General features: G+C 37.3%; 1 protein-coding gene across 1 annotated transcript; it reads right to left on the reverse strand.

Moving 5' to 3' along the window:
• Positions 1–813: 813 nt before the first annotated feature.
• LOC145778743 (ceramide glucosyltransferase-like) lies at positions 814–16,828 on the reverse strand. The gene is made up of 8 exons (XM_082590306.1): positions 16,645–16,828; positions 15,158–15,296; positions 14,941–15,043; positions 13,430–13,644; positions 12,952–13,133; positions 12,548–12,634; positions 4,403–4,592; positions 814–4,133 (listed from the first exon to the last, which is right to left on the reverse strand). Exons 1-8 carry the CDS (start codon positions 16,761–16,763, stop codon positions 3,963–3,965), a joined length of 1,206 nt encoding a protein of 401 aa, XP_082446432.1. The 5' UTR covers positions 16,764–16,828; the 3' UTR covers positions 814–3,962.
• Between the last annotated feature and the right edge of the window lie 4,924 nt (positions 16,829–21,752).

Here is a 21,752-nt window from a genome sequence, read left to right on the forward strand (position 1 = left end):
TTAACTGAATTAACTTTTTTCTCGCGTGAAAAACTATCACCTGCAAAAAGCAGCTCTACAGCTGACCTTTAAACAACTCAATGCAACAGTTGCACGTGCAGTACTGTATAAACTAATTAACTTTTTTTCCCGCGTGAAAAAATCCAAAGTCACGACGATAGCGAGCAAATCCTACATTATTCAGCAAAAGCTGAACGCTATGTAGTAGAGAAATCCGTGTCAAAACCGAAACAGCTGAAGATCAATGCCTTTTTTGCTAATAAACAATGAACTTCTCTACTATACTGTATTGCGCAAATTTCCTGTACCTTTCGCTGTAGGTTATTTTTTTTAAAACAATTTCTTTGTTTACTGTATTTTCTGCGTGACTTTTGTCAGTTTGGTGGTACGCAGTAAACCTGACTGGATTATGCACCTCTTTCTTTAATCAAAAGACAGTTTTGGAATAGTTTGCGGTAGTTCGTCTATAACGTCAATTCGGCTATAACGTCAGTTTTTGCAAATCCCCTAGAGGTGCCGTTATAGGCGAATTCTACTGTATGATAATTTTGCCACCATTTTATTTTGTCTTGTGTTCTTTTTTCACAACATCGTCACCTTTGCATTGCGACAAAAAAAGTAAACTTGAATTGACAAATCTTTATCTTCTGACAAATACAAACCGTGAATTAACATATTATCAGAGACATTTCATTAAATAAAGTCATGCTGGGGATTTAGTGAGCTTTTTTACTTACTATGTCTTCGGGTCTTGCTTAAATAGCTTACTGTTTTGGATAGGGAATCCTCTCAATTATCACCGTCAAGTTTTCAATGATAATAATTTATTTTGCGAAATTATAAAACACACATTAACAAAATTTGAAGAAATAGGGTGCAAATTTAAATCATATTTATGGTTAGGGAATGTACCTTTATTCCAGAGCATACCGGCACAGCACGCTCTTGGCCAAAGGTCCAGAAGGATATCCGACAAACATCTTTCCAATAAAACAGAATACTTTATAATACACGTCACAAAATATAGGTTTAGGCAACAAAATTTTTGAAATCGTGTCAAACATACAAAAGGGCAAAATCGGTGATTAGCATACCACCTTTGCATTTTTGACGGTCAGAATCGATTAGCATGTTGTCAAACCAAATTGCTGTGGATTTAGTACAGTGGGAATATGAAAAGAAATTCTTACACATAGCGATAAAATTAACACACAATACGTTGCGTTGTTTTCTTGAAACGGGATACTTTTAAGATGTTTGGGAATCGGGAACATAAAACAAAACTTAATTTCCACATTATGACTCATAATTGTTGGATAAACGCAGGCTTTTCATGTAGAAACATTCTTTTTGTAGTAAACACACAAAAGTCCTACAAAACGAACACAATATGTCCTTATGCAACAACGCCAGGATTTGTCGTTGTTGACACGTCATAAGTGCGGATGATTACATTTGGACATAAAATGTTAGTCCAACCAACAAATCGACACGACTTGCCAGCTGGAAGATTCTAGAAACAAAGTTGGCCTGGTCTTAATCGGCTGCTACATGAACATAAATACTTTTTAGTAATAGAAAAAAAAAGTTAAGAAAAACAGGCACTTTGTACCACGACAATAGTTTGTGCAGTGGAACGAATGGCGTTTATACCGGAAATAGATTCAGATAGAATAAATGTTAAAAGAGTTGAGCAGCGTACTGTGGATTCGGACAAGAAGCGAATAGAATTTGGTGTTTCCAGAGTAGGACTTTAAAGAATGCCTAAGCAGGTCTTTTCATCACGACTTCACATCTTTAGTGCTTCTAGAACAATGTTAGTCATGGATGATTTATTATCATTCTACAAGGCGCTTCAGTAGCTGCAATTGATTAGTTTTGCATCACTATTGTAGCAATGCCTACGATGTGTGCTTACCAATACCAAGGCTCAGTGCAAAGGAGAAAACAAGCGGCTCATTTTTGAACTCTTTAACATAACAGAACAAGGAAGAATTACAGAGATCGGAATTACTCGGTCTCTGAGCTGAAAAAAGCATAAAACGATCATATTCCCTTCAAGCGAAACATTTTTGTCACAATCTTTAGGGCTGTGGAGTCAGAATGGGAAAGGTTTTTGACGCGATCGGATCGAACCGCGACGAAGTAGGGTATTTTAGGTTCGACTCCACAGTCCTGCTTTCCCTTACGACATGTATGGCTTTAGCCGTTAGTTGATTCCAGGCACAAGATCACTTGCGCGGGTTTCAAAACATTTCACACACAAAAAAACAAATTAATCAACTTCATAACCACTGTAAATTAAATCTCTACAAAACAATTTACACTCGCATTGTGCACAAATAAATAATTTAAAAAGCATTAGGAATGCACGTCAGGCGGAAAAGTCATCCCAGCTAGCCAAAGTTGCCCATTTTCATTGCTGTGACGTCATAAAACTTGCAACTTTTGCTCGCTTGGATAGCGATCTTTCCGCAAACGTTGATAAAGCATCACAATAACAACAATCGAAAGCCGTCAGGTCATTGCACTGACCATCAAAAGCAACAAAAACTTAATGAATTTAACTATACGACATTCCGTCAGTCCAGTGTGTTACCGCGATACAATGATGTAGTTAAGTGCACCAGAAAAAAAATCCCTTTTTACAGTGTAGTCACAATAATTCGAAGTTGACAGAGTGCAACAATATGACCATGAAATGACCGCGCCCCAACCGTCTCCGCTTCGCTGGCGGGCGCATTCAATTTGCATTCAACTGCACCCAACCAGAAACGTAAATATTCAATGGTGATGAAAACGAAATTTTCCACTACAAACATATTCATTTACTGAAATATTGTTGTGGTACCTAAAAGGAATTTCTAGCTCTAACGGTAACAGTTTCATACCTAAAATTTCAAAACAAAATGTTCTGTATTTTTCAATAATTGCGTTGAGACAAGAGGGGTAACACATGGATAGAACAAAAAATATATTTTGGTGGTTCAGGATCTGGACCATCATTGTCGCAATACGAAGCAAGGGAGTTTTGCAACCACACAAGTCACTTGGAAGATCATATCCTTATAAAATTATAAGAAACTAAAGCGAACTACTTACTTTTATTCATTTACGATGGCGATGATCAATGGTATATAATAATTGCATTTAAAAAAGATGTGAGCTGTGAGTTCGACAATGGTGAAATGTGAAGTACTTAAAAAAAAACGCAGCCTGTTCGATTTTTCAACGTCACAGTCCTAGAAACGACTATGAAATAACAATGTTTGTAGACTGGAATCCCAGACAACAAATTCCGATATTTTTACATTTTTACGTCTGCAGACGTTGAATCAATGTAAAAATGACGGATTTTCTTGTCTGGGATATGGCTTTTCAAAACACAAAAAATACTTATTCCGCACAGTTATTCACTTTCAACATAAGTGACATCACTTTTGCAGATCCTATTTCACCGTAACGTGTCATTGTACTGTGCAAGTGTACAACTGCCCATCGAACGAGCGTGCACTAAAAAACAAAGGTGTTACTCGAAATCGAATTTCGTGCAATTCTGTGAAGATAGCTACATAAATTACTCCCCTTTTCATAACAGCAGGTAGTGGTTCCTAGAGGGTACAGCCTCGCTTCGGAAATTTCTGAAACAGCAGTTATTTTTGATCAACTGTCGTTCGGTGAACTGTCACACCACGGTGATGCTAGAGATGCACAAGAAAGTAACGATCTTTAAAAGGATATTGAGAATACTTTAAGTTTCTATAGACTATGAGGTACAAAATGAGTTCAGTAAAAATAATGCAGCACCGCAGACTTTACGTTATCTTGGTTATTATAATGTTAATTCTACGCTTAAAAAACGATGAATAAATGCATGAGAAGCACAATCACAGATGTTTGAAGCATAACAATAAGTAGAATGGAGGGATCGTTTGGATTGTGGAGAAACTTGCCGCTTTTTGTCATACGTTGGAGACTTCCTCGGCTGTTCCGCCACACTTTAAGCGAAACTTGCCAGTCCGCCAACTTATCGTTGGGTCATACAGAGCGCACAGGATGACGTAGGGAGTGAGAATTTCCCTCACAAACCAGGCGACGAGGAAGTCACACTTCGACATTAAAAGATGACCATTCTATAAACAAGACAAAGCTGCTGAAAGATCATGAAGAGATCCACCACACAGGCAGCAAAATCCGTCATTTTTACATTGATTCAACGTGTACAAAAATGACGGATTTCGCTGTCTGGGTGGCGAACCAAGGTGCCTAATTTGCAACATCTTGGAAACTGAAATTGTGTACTACTACTGTATGCCAAAATGTAATGCATAAACAACTGACCAAACATGTACGGATGTACGCCAAAAACAAGCTTTAGTCTACACAAATAGTGTTTACTTACCTCGAGTTGACGGAAAAGGATGTAATCAAACACAAACCAAACAAAAACATGATACAGGAAGACGGCCAACATATTCCATGAAAAATAGTGTAAACAAGACCAAGAAAAGATGAGCCCGGACAGGAAGCATTCAGAGAAGGGCTCAAGAATAACAGCAAGAGGGACCATCGCGACACGAAGCTTTGTCCACCTGCAAACAGACGGCTTCATTTACAACTACAAGGGATGCATGTGCAATTGTGCATGTCCATTCCTCCACCAAAGAGGATAAATATGAAGGTGATAGGCTACTTTTGATACAGAAAAAGTCAGCAAAAGTTAACTTGCTTTTTTTTGCTTTATTTTAATTTCATAATCGATTTTAGCTACCGAAAGCAAGGTCCACTGGAGAATTTGATTTAACAACTAAAGCTAATTTCATATCAACCATCTGCTTTTTGGTAAAAACTACAAAAATAAAAATGGTTAAAAAAGGTAATTTTACGTAAGATAAATGTAAAATGGAAAATCAAGTATTATGGCAATCAGGCGGGTGATAAATGCAACACCAACAAATAGTCATTGCCTGTGCAATATTTTGCAAGACTCCGCGTTGTGCTAAGTCACTGCATGTAGTCACTGCATGTAATGACAGCACAGCAGCCTACGCAAAGCGACAAACCACACAGTGGGCCTCATTGTGTACATTGAGTGAGACAGAAGGATCTGCGACCGATCAATCATTAACTCTCTCCACCACCACAAATTAGGTTGGGTTCTGACTGATTAGCTTAGCAGATAAAAAATCAATAGAGTACTAAGCTAAGCGTACCAAACCGATTGTTTTTGTCGGGAAATGATTCCGACTGACGTTTCAATCGATTTGCATTAATCATTGAATACTTGGAGCGCTCAGGGATCAAAGAGTCTACATCAAGATCTCAACCTCTGTTGATGATTGAAGTTGCAATGCTGGCATAAACCAGCGGCTTCACTAAAAATTGCGTCACTGATGCATATTGATCGGCGACAACACGTTTACTCGACAATTTTTCTATCACTCGAAAGTCTAAAAGACAAACATGGTAGCAATGCATGGGAGGACATACGATCTACTGTATGTGTATATGTTTAACATTTTTTTACGGCTTGTGACCACAGAGTTACGTTGATTTTTGCTGTTTGGTGCTGGCACAGATTCTCGAATTCAGTTCTAAGTTGGCTACTAACTTATTTATTTAGTCAAGTAAAGTATCAATAAAATAAGTGTCCAAAGAAAGGGAAAACAGATTTGTATTCTACATTATTTGGGGGAAAGGTATGCCTCAAGAATATAGGGAATATAATACAAGTGCCAATAGCAATATCAAGTCGCAGTGCCTGGTGTGCTTGCAAGTCATATTCGTTCCGAAGGAGTTTAAGTTCAAAAATCTGCAGTGAAGATGTTCTTTGTGTTCGATAGCACGTAACCAACAGTTGTGAAAGCACTTTCTCAATTAATTATAAAGTATTTGAAAAACGACACACTAAACAAAATGGCTGATGAAACACAGATGGCTGTGTACATCGGTCGACCATCGAACTTTAAGCAGCGATCGACAATAACCAAAAGCAAGAAACCATAAATTGTTTAGCTATTTTGTTGGTGTTATGTATTGCATCTTCTATACCAGCTGAAAATCACCGTTGCAATAAGCTGAAAATCATTTTTATGTGGCCCGTAAAGTTTTCCTCAAACCTTAATGTGGCCCTTCATGCTCGCAGTCTCAGACCACCCTGATTTAGACAATAAATATTTAAATGTGGGCAAGCGAAAACTTCACCCTCTCAGTGACTAAAGTTGTGTTGGCGGTTCTAAGCTTTTACAAAAATTACTAAGATTTACTTTTAGAAAAGACTTTCTCAATCCGGTCATCACGCCTAAAAAGGTTGGCATCAAGTTACATGGTTAAAACACCAAAATTGATCAAACAACATTACTGTTTCAACCATAGACTCAACGCACTTAACACATCGCAAACCGTGTTAAAAGCCAATATCCGTAAAATGTAGGCTATTTAAAAAAATAAATGTAAATGCATTCCATCGAAATCGGTAAAAATATAAGACACATTCTTGTTCTTTTTTCAATTGTGATATCTTGTGCATTAAAGCATGTACATTTGTGTTCAACTGTTCATTTTATGGTTGTTCATAGGAATACCAATTCAAGTCACTTCTAACAAAATGGCAAGTTGATCATCTCCAACTCTTCCCAAACTCTCGCACTAAACTTTTACGCGAGACAAACCTTTAAAACTATTCGCAGCTGCAGTAGTTACTAACAAAACATTATAAGCTGACCACACCATTGTTCATATCGATTATACAATTCTGAACATTTCGTGATAGTTGATTTCCCATTGGAGGTCTAAACTAGCAACTGGCTTTCAGGAAAAGTTGCACAATAGCAGCACATCCGGGTCACAACAAGCGAGTGTGGGAAGCGCTTGGCCCTCAGTTGTGGTTCTTCACGCGTTCTCCATTGAGTGCATTAATCTTTATAGTGGATTCGTTGGCAGTTTGCCCACACTTTGAAAATATTCACACAATTCATATGCACATCAAGGTTATTGTTTAGTTTTGAATAAAGTAAATGTATCTTCGTGATCTTAATTACACAGTTGTTGAATCAAATCGCCTTGTTTGTGTTTAATAAATATTGCTACATACAAAGCATTTGAAAGAAAAGTCAATTTGAAAATTTGATTGGTGGTACAGAACTTGAAAATTGCAAGGGAAAGTTTTTCCTAAAAAAACTTTTTACAATTTTAAACTTCATTTGGAAGTAACATGCTGTTTTTTAATAAAAGTAATTTGCGTTCTTCTGGTGACTATTTACTAGGTTACCTCCTGATGTTAAAGATGATAACTAGCTTTTGTATTTCCGACGTTTCGTCAGTCAGCACGACTGACTTTATCAAGGTGGCTAAAACAGGTTAACACAACCTGTTCAGCAACGATGGCACAACACAAAAACATACTGATAAAATGAATAAAGTAAGCAGGTTGTGTTAACCTGTTTTAGCCACCTTGATAAAGTCAGTCGTGCTGACTGACGAAACGTCGGAAATACAAAAGCTAGTTATCATCTTTAACATCAGGAGGTAACCTAGTAAATAGTCACCAGAAGAACGCAAATTACTTTTATTATAAAATGCCTGGTGAACAGTCTCTCTCTGTTTTTAATGCTGTTTTTTGTTGTTTTTTTTTTCTAACGGGAGTTGCACATGCAGTCGTACACCCTTGTGCAATGTTGGGTATCCAACTTTTTGTGTATCAGGTAAACAGAGACCACAAACCAAATCTAAGTCATTGCATAAAATATTTAGATTTTTTGAGTGCAACGTTCGCACTTCAATATCTTTAAACAAAGCAACAACTCCCACATCTCTTTCCTCTCAGTCGAATAGGTTGTTCTTACAACCCTTTCATTCCGACTTTCATACACTTTCTCTCTTTGATACTTTGGTGTTGTGATGTTTCTTCAAAAAAAAGAAGAGAAATCTTGATTTCAGCATATAACCTTTCAAAGAGTTGCAAGCAACACGCTTTAGATGAGACTTGCTCCTCGAATGTCAGTTTACGAAGAATGTAGCACACACAAAGCCAGAAGGGAAAAAGATCGGGAAACACAGCATCTGGTGCTTTCAATCAAGGAGACATTCGTTCTTCATTTAAAATTGAAGACAAACATTGGAAACATCAGTTGTAACTGCGAGCGTTGTCAGTTTACGCATGAAACAAAACCAACGGAAAGTGGAAGTCGATCCTCTGCAACGTATTTAATATGCACCAGCGGTAAAAAAATGACTTACTAAAAGTGCAGTCCAACACTCGAACAGGTAGCTTTAAAATTTGTTTGAATTCACTAAAGTACAAAATCCTGGTGCCTGATCAGTTTGGTGCAGGTGTGTTATTCGAAACCTGTTATTCTGCGAGTTAGAGATCATAAGACTATGAAAGTGGGTCAGGCAAAAAGACCCGGGTTAATGTCAGAAGTCACGAGTGAATGATCTTAAACTACATCCGTTGCACTCCATCAAGCACGACCCTTTTGTTGCTGGCAACCGTTGAAAACAACGCAGCCTTGATGAACGTAATTGTTTGGTTATATGTTTGGGTTGCTTAGCAACTGTCTTGCAATTGAAAGAACACGTTTTGCGCCGTCACATGCTTCTTGGGCGGATGTGTTGCAGTAGAAACTACGCGGCAATTTTACTCGTAACAAACAACACAAACTTGACTTGGCATTGAAGAACGGAAAAAGAAATTCGCAAAACTTTCAACAATGGAGATCACACTTTATGCCTTAAAATTTCAAACTAAGCGTTTAAGTGTTGATGCAGTGAATCGTAGATGTGTGTGCGGACTCGTACGTTGTTGAAATTCAATCTGATCAATTGTAAAAATAAAGCTACAATAAGTCAGCAAAATTATCAGATAATTTCTGTGCATATATAAGTGATTTTTTGATCAGGATTTTTACTACGTTCAGTTAAATCTGATAACATGAATTCTTGGAATATTATGTCACTCTTCAAGCAAGTTTGAGTGGAGACATTCCTACAAATACAAGCGTGACACACATGGCGTTGAAATGAGCTGAAGAAAGCAAAGGTTTAATTAAAAATTAACAATTGACACTTCTACTGACAAAGAATACTTCCCATTGTTTAAGAAACTTACAATCTTCATGAACTAACTAATTGCGTACTTATGTGAATGTACACAAAAGAAACGTAGCGCACATTGTTCAACCTCTCACCCACAGAACCCAAGACAGCAAATCAACCATTTTTACATTGGTTGATTTGCTGTATGGAACGTTGCTATTTGAAAATGACTGCGAAGCGATAAAACCTAATGGTCAATGGCTCTTGGTTGGTTGTTAGACCTTGTCACATGGCACTCTACATAGCAAGTGAATCATGAATGCCGTGCATGTGACAATACGTAATGGGTGACGTAATGTGACTTAGAAACACAACGTTGCGGTAATGTTTGCCGAAGATGTATTCACATTCCTATGCTATATTTGACAAAATCTCGTGGTTGTTGTGTTTGACTTACAAAAACGCCTTTTAATAAAATAATAAATCTTCAATATTTAGAAATCAATACTTGATGCGACAACCATTAAATTGGCGTATTATTTAATCAGGTCTATCTATTAAATAAATATAACCTTTTGTGCTATTTTAGTGTTTTATTGTGTATGCCTGCAAAAATACACAACATTTATTAATCATTGAAAAGACAAAATTAGTGTTCATAGTAGATTAGGTTACAAGCATGTTATATATTATATGTAACTTCGAAGCTCTTGGTATTTTACGGCGGTACCTGTTCATAAATGCTGAATGAGTTGACAGAAAAAAAAGTGGCGTTGTAGACTACCGAAACAGCTAAGATCCGCGTTCAGTACGAGATTCTTCCTTTGACACAGCAATAGCATAAAGAGGTAAACAGCAGCAAAAATATGCAACAGCACAAGTTTGATGGTTGTTCGACTCTTCGCAGTTTCCATGATAACGACGACTACCTTGTGATGACTACAGAAGCTGCAAGCAACGTAAGATTTTCTCTAGATGGGCCTGCTGAAAATATTCACCATTATAATAAGATCCGCAACCCTTCGTAACCATTATTTTGGACTCCATGGCACATTGGCACACTGCACCAAAGTAAACGTTGACACAATGACGAGCCCAGCAACAAATGAGTCGATCGGAAAGAAATGACTCGCTATAAAACGATAAGATGCTCCCATAGTCGCATGGTTACTAAATGGTGGATTTGACGGCTTATGATAGATATGCGTCAATTTAACGTATTTAAAGTAGAATCATGTGAGTCTGAACATGTTTGAGCAGTAATGTTATATTTCGATACATTCGGCGAACATGTTCAAATAATTCGTCACACGAGAATAAACAAAAAAGACCTCGCCGGTGTACAAACGATAAAAGTTTATCTGGACATTCGATTAATATTTAACAGCTTACGACAGACTAAGCCCATGTACAAGTGTTGAAGCCATGGAAGAAACGCTCCCTTCGTTCAGAGACAAAAAGCTGGAATGACGAAGTAAAAACGAACACAAAGAAATAAACGAACAAAAACTGCTGCTTTGTTGAACACAATGAGAAAGACAATATGTAGGAAAAATAGAAAGTACGGTTTCTTTGTATTGTCACCGAAAGAATAAGTGGTGTTTCTTATGTTGGTTTGACGTACGTTACATAACTTCATGTTAAGCTTTTCGACTGGAAATTCAATACAACCGATTAGAAACATGGGCGAGATTGTCTCAATAAAAAAGCTTAAACTGATGAAGTTATAAAACCCCACATACGAATACCACCACCACGACAACGTTTTGTGGAACCCTGTTCAATAATGCATGGCAAATTACAGACTGTAAATTTCCTCAACACTATGTGTAAGTTGATCGGATGAAAAATTGCCACTAAAAATCGACCATCAACGCCAATCAAAGAGTACACAAAACAAACGTATTGACGAGTCGATTTGCGCTGAATGAGTAGCGCAGTAGGCTACAGTTTGAAAGCATTTCTATAAGAAAAAATAACAGCAAATAGGATCACGTGACAACAAAGTTAAAAAGTAAGGATGTGCCATCCACGCGTTTTCGATGTAACAATTACTCCAAAATGAGACAGTCGTCTATATAAACATATATGTTCTGTTTTGGTCTTGACTGGAAAGCTTTTACAACAAGCGGCTTTTTTAAAAATAAATCAACAGAACAAATATAAAGCCACAAAAAGAGAGTTTTCCTTTTCCATGTCAAGCAACATGAAAGAGAATAGATATGATTAAGTACAGATCTTCAGCCTTTTCAAGTTTTGTCCTACAACATGGTTAGATTTTTTAACTTTTTCAGCAACTACTTTTACTGTAAACAAGAACTCTTTGCGTAATCTAGTCTTTAAATGAAACCGGGCGTTTAAAACGCTTCCTGTATTGGCAACCAGACTACTACGACAAGACAATAATGCGACAGCATTCAGCAGTATGATATTGTGACAAGTGCATACTATTCGCCCGCTATGATGACAGATGGTATTCACAGTAAGTCATGTGAAAATAGTATGTAAAAAGATTGAGTGATGCTGATTCTCGTTTTGGGGTAGGCTTTTGTAGAATCTAGGAAAAAACAGCTGAAGAAACAGGGAACAACGTTGAATTACCAAAAGGAAATGTTGTTGTCGGCAGCCATAGCCTATCTTGCGTCAGTGCAAGTCTTTGCAAAAACAAGGCATGACTGTGCGAGAAGATACCTTTCAAGATTAAGCTTTAGTAAAGCGTGATATTTTAGTAAATACTCATGCCAATCCGAGCCGCCACGAAGAGCGTAAAGACTTTTTTACATCGTTCTAACGCTGCTACAGGCTAAATAACTACTATCACTACCCAGACAGCAAAATCCACCATTTTTCCATTGATTCAACGTCTGCAGACTGTAAAATGACGGATTTGACTGTGTGGGTTGTTAGATTACCAATCCTGTCCAAAGCAATTAAGAAAAAAATATGAATAAAGTTGACTATGTCTCTGACGACAACACAGTTTTAGCGCAGGAAATTAAAATTCTCTAAACCAAAACAGATTTTTTTCCAATCTGCATACAGTCATGGTACAAGCACTTATCCCAACGGTTAGAGATAATCAGCACATGTTCTCAAAGGTCAACTTAAGCAACATGACAAACATTGACCTAATCTTCAAAGAAATGATGAACAGAATAGTCCTATACCCCTTCCAGAGAATGTAACAATCACTATAATACTACTCTGTGTTCCAACCAAGTGTACAAAGAGCAGAAATTACCCATAAAACGAAGTAGATTTACTAGAAAACTTCATAGATCATTCCTTGGCGTTTGGCCCAATCAATATGGAGTGACAAGAATCACCGTTTTTTTTTTACATTAAAAGTCATTTATGATCGACAACGGTGCGTCAAATCTTTTAAAAAAAAAAAAAAAAATTGATGCCAAAAAATATGGTATTAGTTTACTCACTTCACTGGAACGTTTTCTAAAAGTAAATGAAACAGCAAAAAAACTAATGCAGTGAAAATACGTGTAATGTTGCGTACCTCGTCATCCTGTCGATAAAATTTCGAATTCCATAGTAACCTGAGTTCTGAAGCGCAGGAAAAGACGCAAGTGCAAGCTTGTAGCCACTGCAAGAAACATGCACATAAAAATATATCCTTACATTTGGACAGTGGTACTTTCAGTAGCTTTATTGATAGGAATTTCGACAGAAAATATTTTTGTAAAGGTCCTGTAGCAACTTTGAAACTGCTCTACAAAGGAGCCAGCTAAATGCTCACTAACATAAATTCATAAACAACGCTCTTTACACTTTATTGTTCCACAGAACCCCTTTTAATGTTCATAGAACAGCATAGTAATTTCCTTAATTAACAGCTTAGTTTAATATTAGATCATTTCCTTCTTTTAAACCAAATAAAGTGATGATGTTATGTTTCCTCACTTGTCTGCCAAAAGTTTGGCCATGAAATAGTCTTCTGCAATGTACATCGACAGTTTTCCTAAGCCTCCCGTGGCCTTGTGGAAGTAATCTCGCCGAATTAGAGTTGACATCCCCGTCATGCAAATTACACCAAGGAGATTGGCATTCAAGTATATTCTGGTGTGTTGTGTGCCAAAATAAATCTATCAAACAAGTTAATCTATTAAATAAAGTTTCATTATTAATCTATATATTTGTCATTTTTGACAAGGAAATACACTGCTGAATGATGACAGGCGGTAAAACAAAACGATGCATGTAAATCTGGTGTATTGAACAGGTCAAATGGTACGAATCATGCAAAATCCAACAAATAAATCTCCATTATTTCTTGAATACAAAATTCGCAATTATTTTTTCTATGCTTAAGAGTTAAACAATCCATATATACATCTAAAAAAAGTGAAATTTGTGCTTTGGTGGCACGATAGTTTCCAACCTTTTCAACTGTACTTGAAAAGCCTTTTCTATTTGAAGTATATGGAACTGCATGCACCAGTGCAACCTTGTCAGTCATTTTTGAAACGAGATCACGTAAACTTAAAGGAAGAACTCTAATTCCTGAATCGCATATCCAAAATAAATTGTATTTCATGATATCGTACGCAGGAACTAAGTTGTTGATTTTGGGGTTGGCACCGCACTTCTTTCCCCCTGAATATAAAACGTGACATTAAATTGATGACTTCCAGTCATTATTTCACTTTTCCAAGTCAGCACAAAATAATAAAACCTAAAAAGTTTTTGCTTTGTTTACATCAATAGAGAGATTTAGTCAGCAAATATAGCATTGCAAGAATTTGCAGCCCAATGCATGCAAAAACGCACAATTCACAACCAATTTTACTTACGGTATAGTTAACTCTAAATGTTTTAACCAGGGCTACGGAGTCGGAGTCGTTAAAAAAAAGACAGACTTCGACTTGATACAAAACAATAAACAATACAGTTTTTGTTTGCATTTGTTTTCAAAATATTGTTTCTTGTTTTCCGTATTGCACTCTAAAACTTGCTTGAAAATCATCATCATCATCATAATCCATCGTCGGTTTGTTCCCCACTAGTGGAGGTGGCCGATTGTTTCCGCGCAGCAATTGTTTTAATCCCTTTTCTCCATTTCACCCTGTCCCTTGCATCTTCCTCCTTCAGTCCGACTTTTTTAAATTCATCCTTCACTTGTTGTTTCCACGTTCTTCTTGGACGACCGCGTTTCCTCTTCCCATCCACCTTTAGATCTAGTGCCTTTCTAAGAAAACTTCCTTCCTCCCTCCTTATCACATGTCCATACCATCTTACTCCATTTGCCCTTGCCAGTTGGTCTATGGTCTCTCTCATCTCTAGCATATCCAACAATTCTTCAGTCCTTTTTTCCCTTCTCGTTTTCACCCCACACATTGCTCTCACCATTGACCTTTCCGTTCTTCTCAGGATTGCCAGTTCACTCTCTCTCAATGTAAGTGTTAGTTTTTGTTAGCTTTAGTGAAAGTCGCCATTTCAATTTTGATCGCAAGACGGAGTTGGCCAGTTACTTTATAAATTGAGGAGTCAGAGTCAAATGTTTTTCGCCCGACTCCACAGCCCTGGTTTTATCTATAGGTAATAGGTAGGCATACTGTAATACTTCAATTTAAACCCATCCCACAGTATAATGAAATTATTTCCATGGCATTTCTATAGCAGTTGTAGGCTTGTAGTAATGAGAAATAACAGTACATAACATCAAACTTAAAAGCCTCTTCCAAAGCAGTGCAAATTCTTTGCAGTTACGTAAACTTAGGCTAGAAATCACAGTCCGTGGTCAGGTCACCATGATTGGCAGTGCAAAGCTTTTGCGTGCACTTATGTTGTTAAAGAAAGTTAATTTAAATCAAGCAAGGCAATTGCCACATAGTTTTGTAAAGTTGTATGCATGATTGCATGGTCATTACAAAACTTAAAAAATAAATGTACCTGATACAATTTTAGAATCAATGTTGGGATATTTAGAAATTAATCTATTCACAACATCATGTGCTGGATCATCAGGGTCTTGAATACAAAAAAGGATTTCATACTGAAAAACATAAAATAATTATATTCAAAAAATACCTAAACAAAGTGACTAAATTGATACAACATAGCCTTTAATAAGTAGGGAAAATGCATTAAACAACAACCAAAAACGGACCTGAGGATAGTCCAACTCAAATAATGTTTCCAAGTTGTCTTCCAAATTTGGATCTACACCTTTTAAAGGCTTTAAAATGGAAACACCTTCTATTTCTGCTTTCATTAGCTCAGGTGGCTTCTTGTTCATATAAAACTTTCTGTAATAAAGTCAGCATGAGTGATGAAAAGTCAAAGCCCACTTTCTAACAAAATAAAAGCAACCCATGCTTTTAAATGTAAAACCACTGTGGAACTTGAAAAGTATTACCGACGTCCGACAACAGTAATGGCAACTTAATGAATCAGTTTATTCTAGCATAGAGGAGCAATAGATCAAACATTGACAAGCTAAGAGTTCATGAGTCTAAAATGTAAACTGTTAAAACGATAAATGAATGCTTCATTGAAAGGCCAATACCAAATGTTTTAAAAAGTCAAACACGCAGTGCATTTTAAAACAAAATATGTTTACCAAAAATTATAAATTAGAAGAACTGTTTTACAACAGTTATCTGCTGGAAATTATACAGCTATTCAAATCTTGGATTGAATTGTTGTTGAAGAATAAATTATTATTATTGAGTCACTTATGAAAACAAAATTCTTTTTTAAAAAATACATAGAAAGATTTATGTTTTATTTTGAAATGGCTTGCAAGCTGTTGGTGCTTAATAATTCTTTTAATAAACGTTTTATTATATTTTTGTGTGCAATCTTCACAAGAATTTGGTCCTCTGCATGTGCACAGCACTACATACACTATTTTCAAAGGTAACTTTTTCATAACCCAAAAGTTGGCCAGTCACTTGAATATAGTGTTTCATTGAGCAACCAATTTACTGTAGTTGGAAAAAATTCTTAAAAATGAGTGGATAAACAAAAATGGATATTGAACTGAATTCTTACATGTCAAGAAACAAAATCAAAGAGGGCATGACTTATTTATGTTCAGACACATAGCATGAATATTTATGAGAAACCAGCTTTTATAGCTCTTGGGACACTCTGACACTTTGATTCACAAGTTGTAAAATGTCAATTGATCAATTTCACAAACGCCCACATGGAATGTTTAAATCTGTAATAGCAGCTTCATGGAGCCACTGCATTGGAACAAGCATATATTGTCACACACTCCCCAGCTTGTTTGCCTCAGATAGATTGCAGTCAAAGTGTACCCAGGAAGCATTTTTGACAGTGACCAATGGTCTTAAACAATGAACCACAAACAAAGATAAATGAGAACAAGAAAAAGTGTAGTAAAATGGGCTGCACAAGGATCGATTGCTTGTTTGTTACACCACATAAAGCCATTAGTCAGGTTTAACAGACAGTCTACTGATCATGAATAATTACTGTATTCCTGAAGGGAATAAAAAGCTTTGTTTTCAGATTTGTTAGAATTGCGTACTAAAAGAGAAAATTCTAGTACTGGTAATACCAAATAAACAAACTGAAACCTTGATTTTATGCACGAAACACAAAAATTAGTTTCAAAATACTTACGAATATATTAAAGAAACAATATGCATTGTTAAAAGTGACCCATTCAGAATGATTCCAAAAGCAGCAAACGCCTCCACAACATAAAAATAGGATGCCCACCACCAACTGTAACTATCCATATATCTTTGGTATCCTTTTCCAAACTGATTCACCAACAAACCAACATTTAAATCAATGCAATTAAGCAAATGAATCTGAATCAAATAATAAAACCACAACTTTGAGCTTTTTAAAACATATTTTTGAATTAAACAGTTTTAATATCTGGAAATATTTGCCTCCAAGCTACGTGTACTAAAACCAAGTATGGAATATATGATATACACTTGTTTTGACACAGTTTGCAAGCAGATAGCAAATCTTACAAAATAAAATAATGAAATAAACTACAGACATCTGAAAAAATAAGGTTTTAAAAAAAAATGCCTTGATAGTTATATATTAAAAATGATGTAGCCATACCATGTTTTTACTTATTGTCTTTACTTCACTAACCTCACTAGACAATAGTTTTGAATGATTTTACTTTGTGAGCAATATTACTTTGAAACAGCATGAATATTTGCCAGCTGCGTGGCTGAGTGATAAGGTCTGAGAAATGTTCAAAAGAACATCAGTTTAACAGTGCTCCAGAAAGTGTGACTGATTCCTGGCAAGACATTTGATGGCATGCCAAAATAATGGGAACAGTTTACCCAATGAATATCTGTCTCTTTGCTAATTCCTTGTGTCTGCTGTGTTGCATTGTAACTGTATGTTTTCGCAAGGCACACAAAATAAAACTTGAATTTTGATTAGCTAAATTATTGTTGTTAGTTGAATGACAGAGGCAATGAAGTCTTTTGCAGAAATTATAAATCAATTTGGCAGCCATTTAGAGTACAAAACTTTGCCTAAATAACATGCTTGACAATAAACCCGAAGATTGGAAATAGTATTATCATATGATAATATACTTATATATTAATCCAAATCCACACACCCTTTCCACACCATCTTACTCGTGCTTCAAGAGTCAGTCAGTATGGTGATATTTCTTGCATTTTTGTTTTGTTGAGTTTTACCTCAATGAAACAATGTTTCATTGAGTTTCATTTTTGTTTTAATCTGATATCAGAGACTCGTGTAAAACGTATTTTAGCAGTGAAATAACTTCTAAATGCCAACTCGTAAAATAAACTTTGTTAAGTTAACTATATCTTGGTACAGTATGTCTAGGCCCTAGGCCTATTGTTTTTACAATTTAAAAAAAAAATAATACACATTTATAAGATTAGAATTTTGTATGAGAGTGTTTTAATTAGAAATTATAAGACAGCTATTTCTAAGATTACAAACTAGCAGTTAACACTCAAGTGGACCGCGTAATCATTCGCAAACCGCATGTGGCCCTTTGACCAAAAAGGTTGGACACCCCTGTTTTACATTGTTTGGATCTTCAGTCCAAATATCTAAACCTCTCATACATATGCATGATATACTAAAACAATGCATTTTATTTTGGCCTTCCACATTCTTTTGTAGCTTTCTTAATTTTATGAGTGGAAATTATTAAGTATTTTTCAGTTGACTAAATTGTATGCCTCTTTTCTTAAATTGTAAAATGAAAAGAGAACTCAATTGGTCTCATGTAGCCTACAGTTGTTCAGCAAATGTTTTGCTGCAAAGCTGAGTATAGCCTATACATGTATCCTGATTGATGTATTGGGTTTAAAGAAAATGCATTGTCAAAACAGTCTGTGCTTCTTCTCTTGAACCATTAAAATCATTAACATTAGAACTCCTCCAAGTTAGGCTGTGCTTTTTTTCAGATCTGGTCTTACACAAAAGTTGTCAAATTATCACAACCTGCTCTGAACGGTGCACGGTCGTTTGGTCGACAAACATTTGGTCGACAGGACGTTTGGTCGACAGGACGTTAGGTTGACAGAACGATTTATTTTAGGGTTAGAGTCAGGGTTAGATTAGGGTTATGGTTAGTTAACTAACCCTAACCCTAAAATAAATCGTTCTGTCGACCTAACGTCCTGTCGACCAAACGTCCTGTCGACCAAACGTCCTGTCGACCAAATGACCGGGTACCGCTCTGAACAGTGTATTCATTCAACTCTGCTATTCCAAGGAACCTCATATGTATTTATTTTTTTCAAATTTCTGACCTCAGCTAGTCGTGATAATATCCACATCTCTAACTTCAAACTAAATGTATTGTATGCATATGGCCAACAATATTCCCTGTCAACAGTGATGATGCATTACCATTAGACCTAGATTTTCCATGATAATGACAAAAAAATTCTGGAAAGTATCCTAAAACCTCTATCAACAAACGTCTCCAACAGCTAGCCTATTGGGCTGCACTGCAGAACAACTAACCACCAGGGCGAATCGCACGGGCACACTTGCTCTCTGCATTCCTGCAGGCTTGTGTTACTGCTTCAGTACTGCTAGCTTGTGAATGAAATGAATAAATAGTAAGGTTGCCAGAGGTTAATATAAAAAAGGGCCCAAGCTTATGCAAAAAGTAGCCCAAAAGTAGCCCAATTTTTGGGGGTTTTAAAATGGAGCCCAAGCAAAGAGATAGGTTGTTATACATATTTTTTTCAGAGCGCTTGATCCTCAGTCCCAAATTATAAATGTGTTTCCAGTTTTTCACATCTTTCAGACAAATTGGCAACTATGCATTCACTCAACCGTTTGTTAAAATTAACTACAAAAGTACCGGTACCTAAACACAAAAAATGGTTTAATTGCTTTTCGTGATGAGCTAATGCATCAAGAGTGTTCCCTTCAGGACCATCAACACTTTTGATAACCCAACAAGGTCGATCAACATAGTAACTAATTTTTTGTCTTGTTTCTTTTTACTCATATAAATTGTTAAAAAAAATCATTAGCCTTTTTTCTCATCATTCTACATTTGTAAAAACTTTATTAAGGTGTTGCGACAATTCTATAACTGATTGTCCTGCTTTGGCATCATGCACGTTACAGCGTCCGTGTTTTGTCGCTTCTACCTTTTTCTAGACTCCTGCTATGTTTGACATACAGTACCGTAATTATTGTTTTTCGTTGTGATGGTCAGCAATAAAAACAAATTGAACTGATGTCCATTGCATTTTCATGAAAACTTGGATCACTTAAGTTGTCAAAATTGCCAGATATTAAGACCTAAACATGCACATTTTTGAAAATTGGCATCTTTATACCAAATTGGTAACCCTGCCTGACCGAGGCCTCTAAAACGCTGCTCCTCAATGAATTAACTACGAATTAGGTAAAAATCTTAAACATGCCAATTTTTACATAAAAAATTATATTATATTTACAAAAAAAGTAGCCCAATTAGGCGCTAGCTAAAAAAGCGCGCCCAATGCGAATTTTTGGCGCCTGGAGAAATTAAAAGTAGCAAAATTGGGCGTAAAAGCGCCCAATCTGGCAACTTTAATGAATAGAAATCACCTCAAAGTTGCCAGATGCCGCCAAATCGGCTTTCAATTTTCACTCAATTTATTTCTTTATTGAAATGCGAAGAAAACGATGTAGGAAAAATAGCATACAAAAACAAAACTAAAACAAGGTAAACACACAAAACCATACTAGTTAAAAACGTGTATGCGATGAAAAGGATGAAGTTGTCAAAACGGCTCTCCATTCAGCAGCATCTGGTGGATAAAGTAATTCACAGAGCAGTCCTGAAATGCGTTGCTTAAGCGCACACCCCAAACGCCGAATCAGCGCCGCTTGATCTTGAGTTGGGCGCTTAAACACTGAGCTAACGGGACAAAATAAATTCAATATGTCGATAAACCAATGACGTTCGGTGGCTTAAACCGTTGGGAAAGCAACTTGGAAATAGCCTATGCTGCAGCAAGGTAGTAGGCACGAAGGGCGTAACCGTCGGGCGAAGTCCGAAGGCGTGTTGCTAAAGGCAACACTTCCAGCGGGGGGATTTGGGGGGCCTCCCCCAGAAATTTTTGAAAAACACTTTCAATTTGGTGCGCTCTGAGAGCATTTCCAAAACAAATCAAAAATAAAAATCTGTCAAATTGTGCTTCGCCTATGTCGTGATCATACATCCATTTAATGTTTAAAAGTCATGAACAATCTTAATTTTAACGTTGCAGGACCAAAATCCAGTGTTAGACATGGAATAATAGTTCGTCGTCGTCGTCTGAGCTTCTGGGGCCGAGGGTCTATCCTTTTACCACCCCAGATTCACAATGTTCCCGGACTACACTGGAAGGCTGCTAGAGAGCAGCCAGTCTTTAGTTTCATCATCCATGACGCGCAGACCTTCCACTCCGTTAGGTGGCTTGAAGATGGTACAGTCATTGATGATGTGGTCTGCGGTCTGTTCCTCGGCACCACATTCACAGGAGGAGGAAGAAGCCATTCCCCATTGGTGCATGGTTGAGCGGAAAAGCCCGACGCCCGTACGGAGACGGTTGAGGCGCACCCATGCCTGTCTCTGTAGTGTCAGGCCGATGGGGCGTGTGTCGGCGTCGGGGATGAATGAATGGAGTCTGGTGGTGCTTGACCTCCATTCAGAATGCCATTTATGGTCCGCCCAAGTAGCCGCAGAGATGTCTTGTTCGTCAGCTTCGTTGATCAGAAGCCGAGCGGCTGGCACGAATGGGTGTCTTGATTTCAGTCGGCGGGGGTGCCCGTTTGGAAAGGCAGAGATCTTGTGGTGGAGAAGATGATTAGGCTCCAGTGCCCGTCGACCGAGGGACAGAGTGGCTTCTTCGCGACGAAGCTCAGCAGGTTGGATGCCAGCGAGAATGGGGAGATTGTCCAATGGTGTGGAACGCAGGCATCCGGTCACTGTGCGCAGGGCGCTGTTTATGGCAGTGTCGATGTTGTGGCAGTGAGCACTGCGGCACCAGACAGGTGCACAGTACTCTGCTGAAGAGTAGACAAGGGCTAAGGCTGCTATTCGCAAAGTGTCAGCCCTCGCCCCCCAGCTAGAGCCTGCCAGGCGCTTCAGTAATGCAGCGCGGGATGTCAGTTTCTTGCGCAGTGACACCAAATGGTGGCGGTATGTGAGCGATCTGTCTAATGTCACCCCAAGATACCTTGGCTCGGGGCAGAAGGACAGAGGTTTT

The sequence above is a fragment of the Aplidium turbinatum genome, chromosome 10 (genome assembly GCF_918807975.1).
Source record: "Aplidium turbinatum chromosome 10, kaAplTurb1.1, whole genome shotgun sequence".
NCBI classification, from domain to species: Eukaryota; Metazoa; Chordata; class Ascidiacea; order Aplousobranchia; family Polyclinidae; genus Aplidium; species Aplidium turbinatum.

Excerpts from the sequence above, each read along its gene's own strand:
- LOC145778743 (XM_082590306.1), bottom strand. The coding sequence starts at position 16,763 with ATGGATAGTTACAGTTGGTGGTGGGCATCCTATTTTTATGTTGTGGAG. Across the intron at positions 15,297-16,644 it reads ATTGTTTCTTTAATATATTC|AAAGTTTTATATGAACAAGA; the intron begins GTAAGTATTTTG and ends ACTTTATTACAG. Across the intron at positions 12,635-12,951 it reads GCCAAACTTTTGGCAGACAA|TGGCTACAAGCTTGCACTTG; the intron begins GTGAGGAAACAT and ends TGTTTCTTGCAG.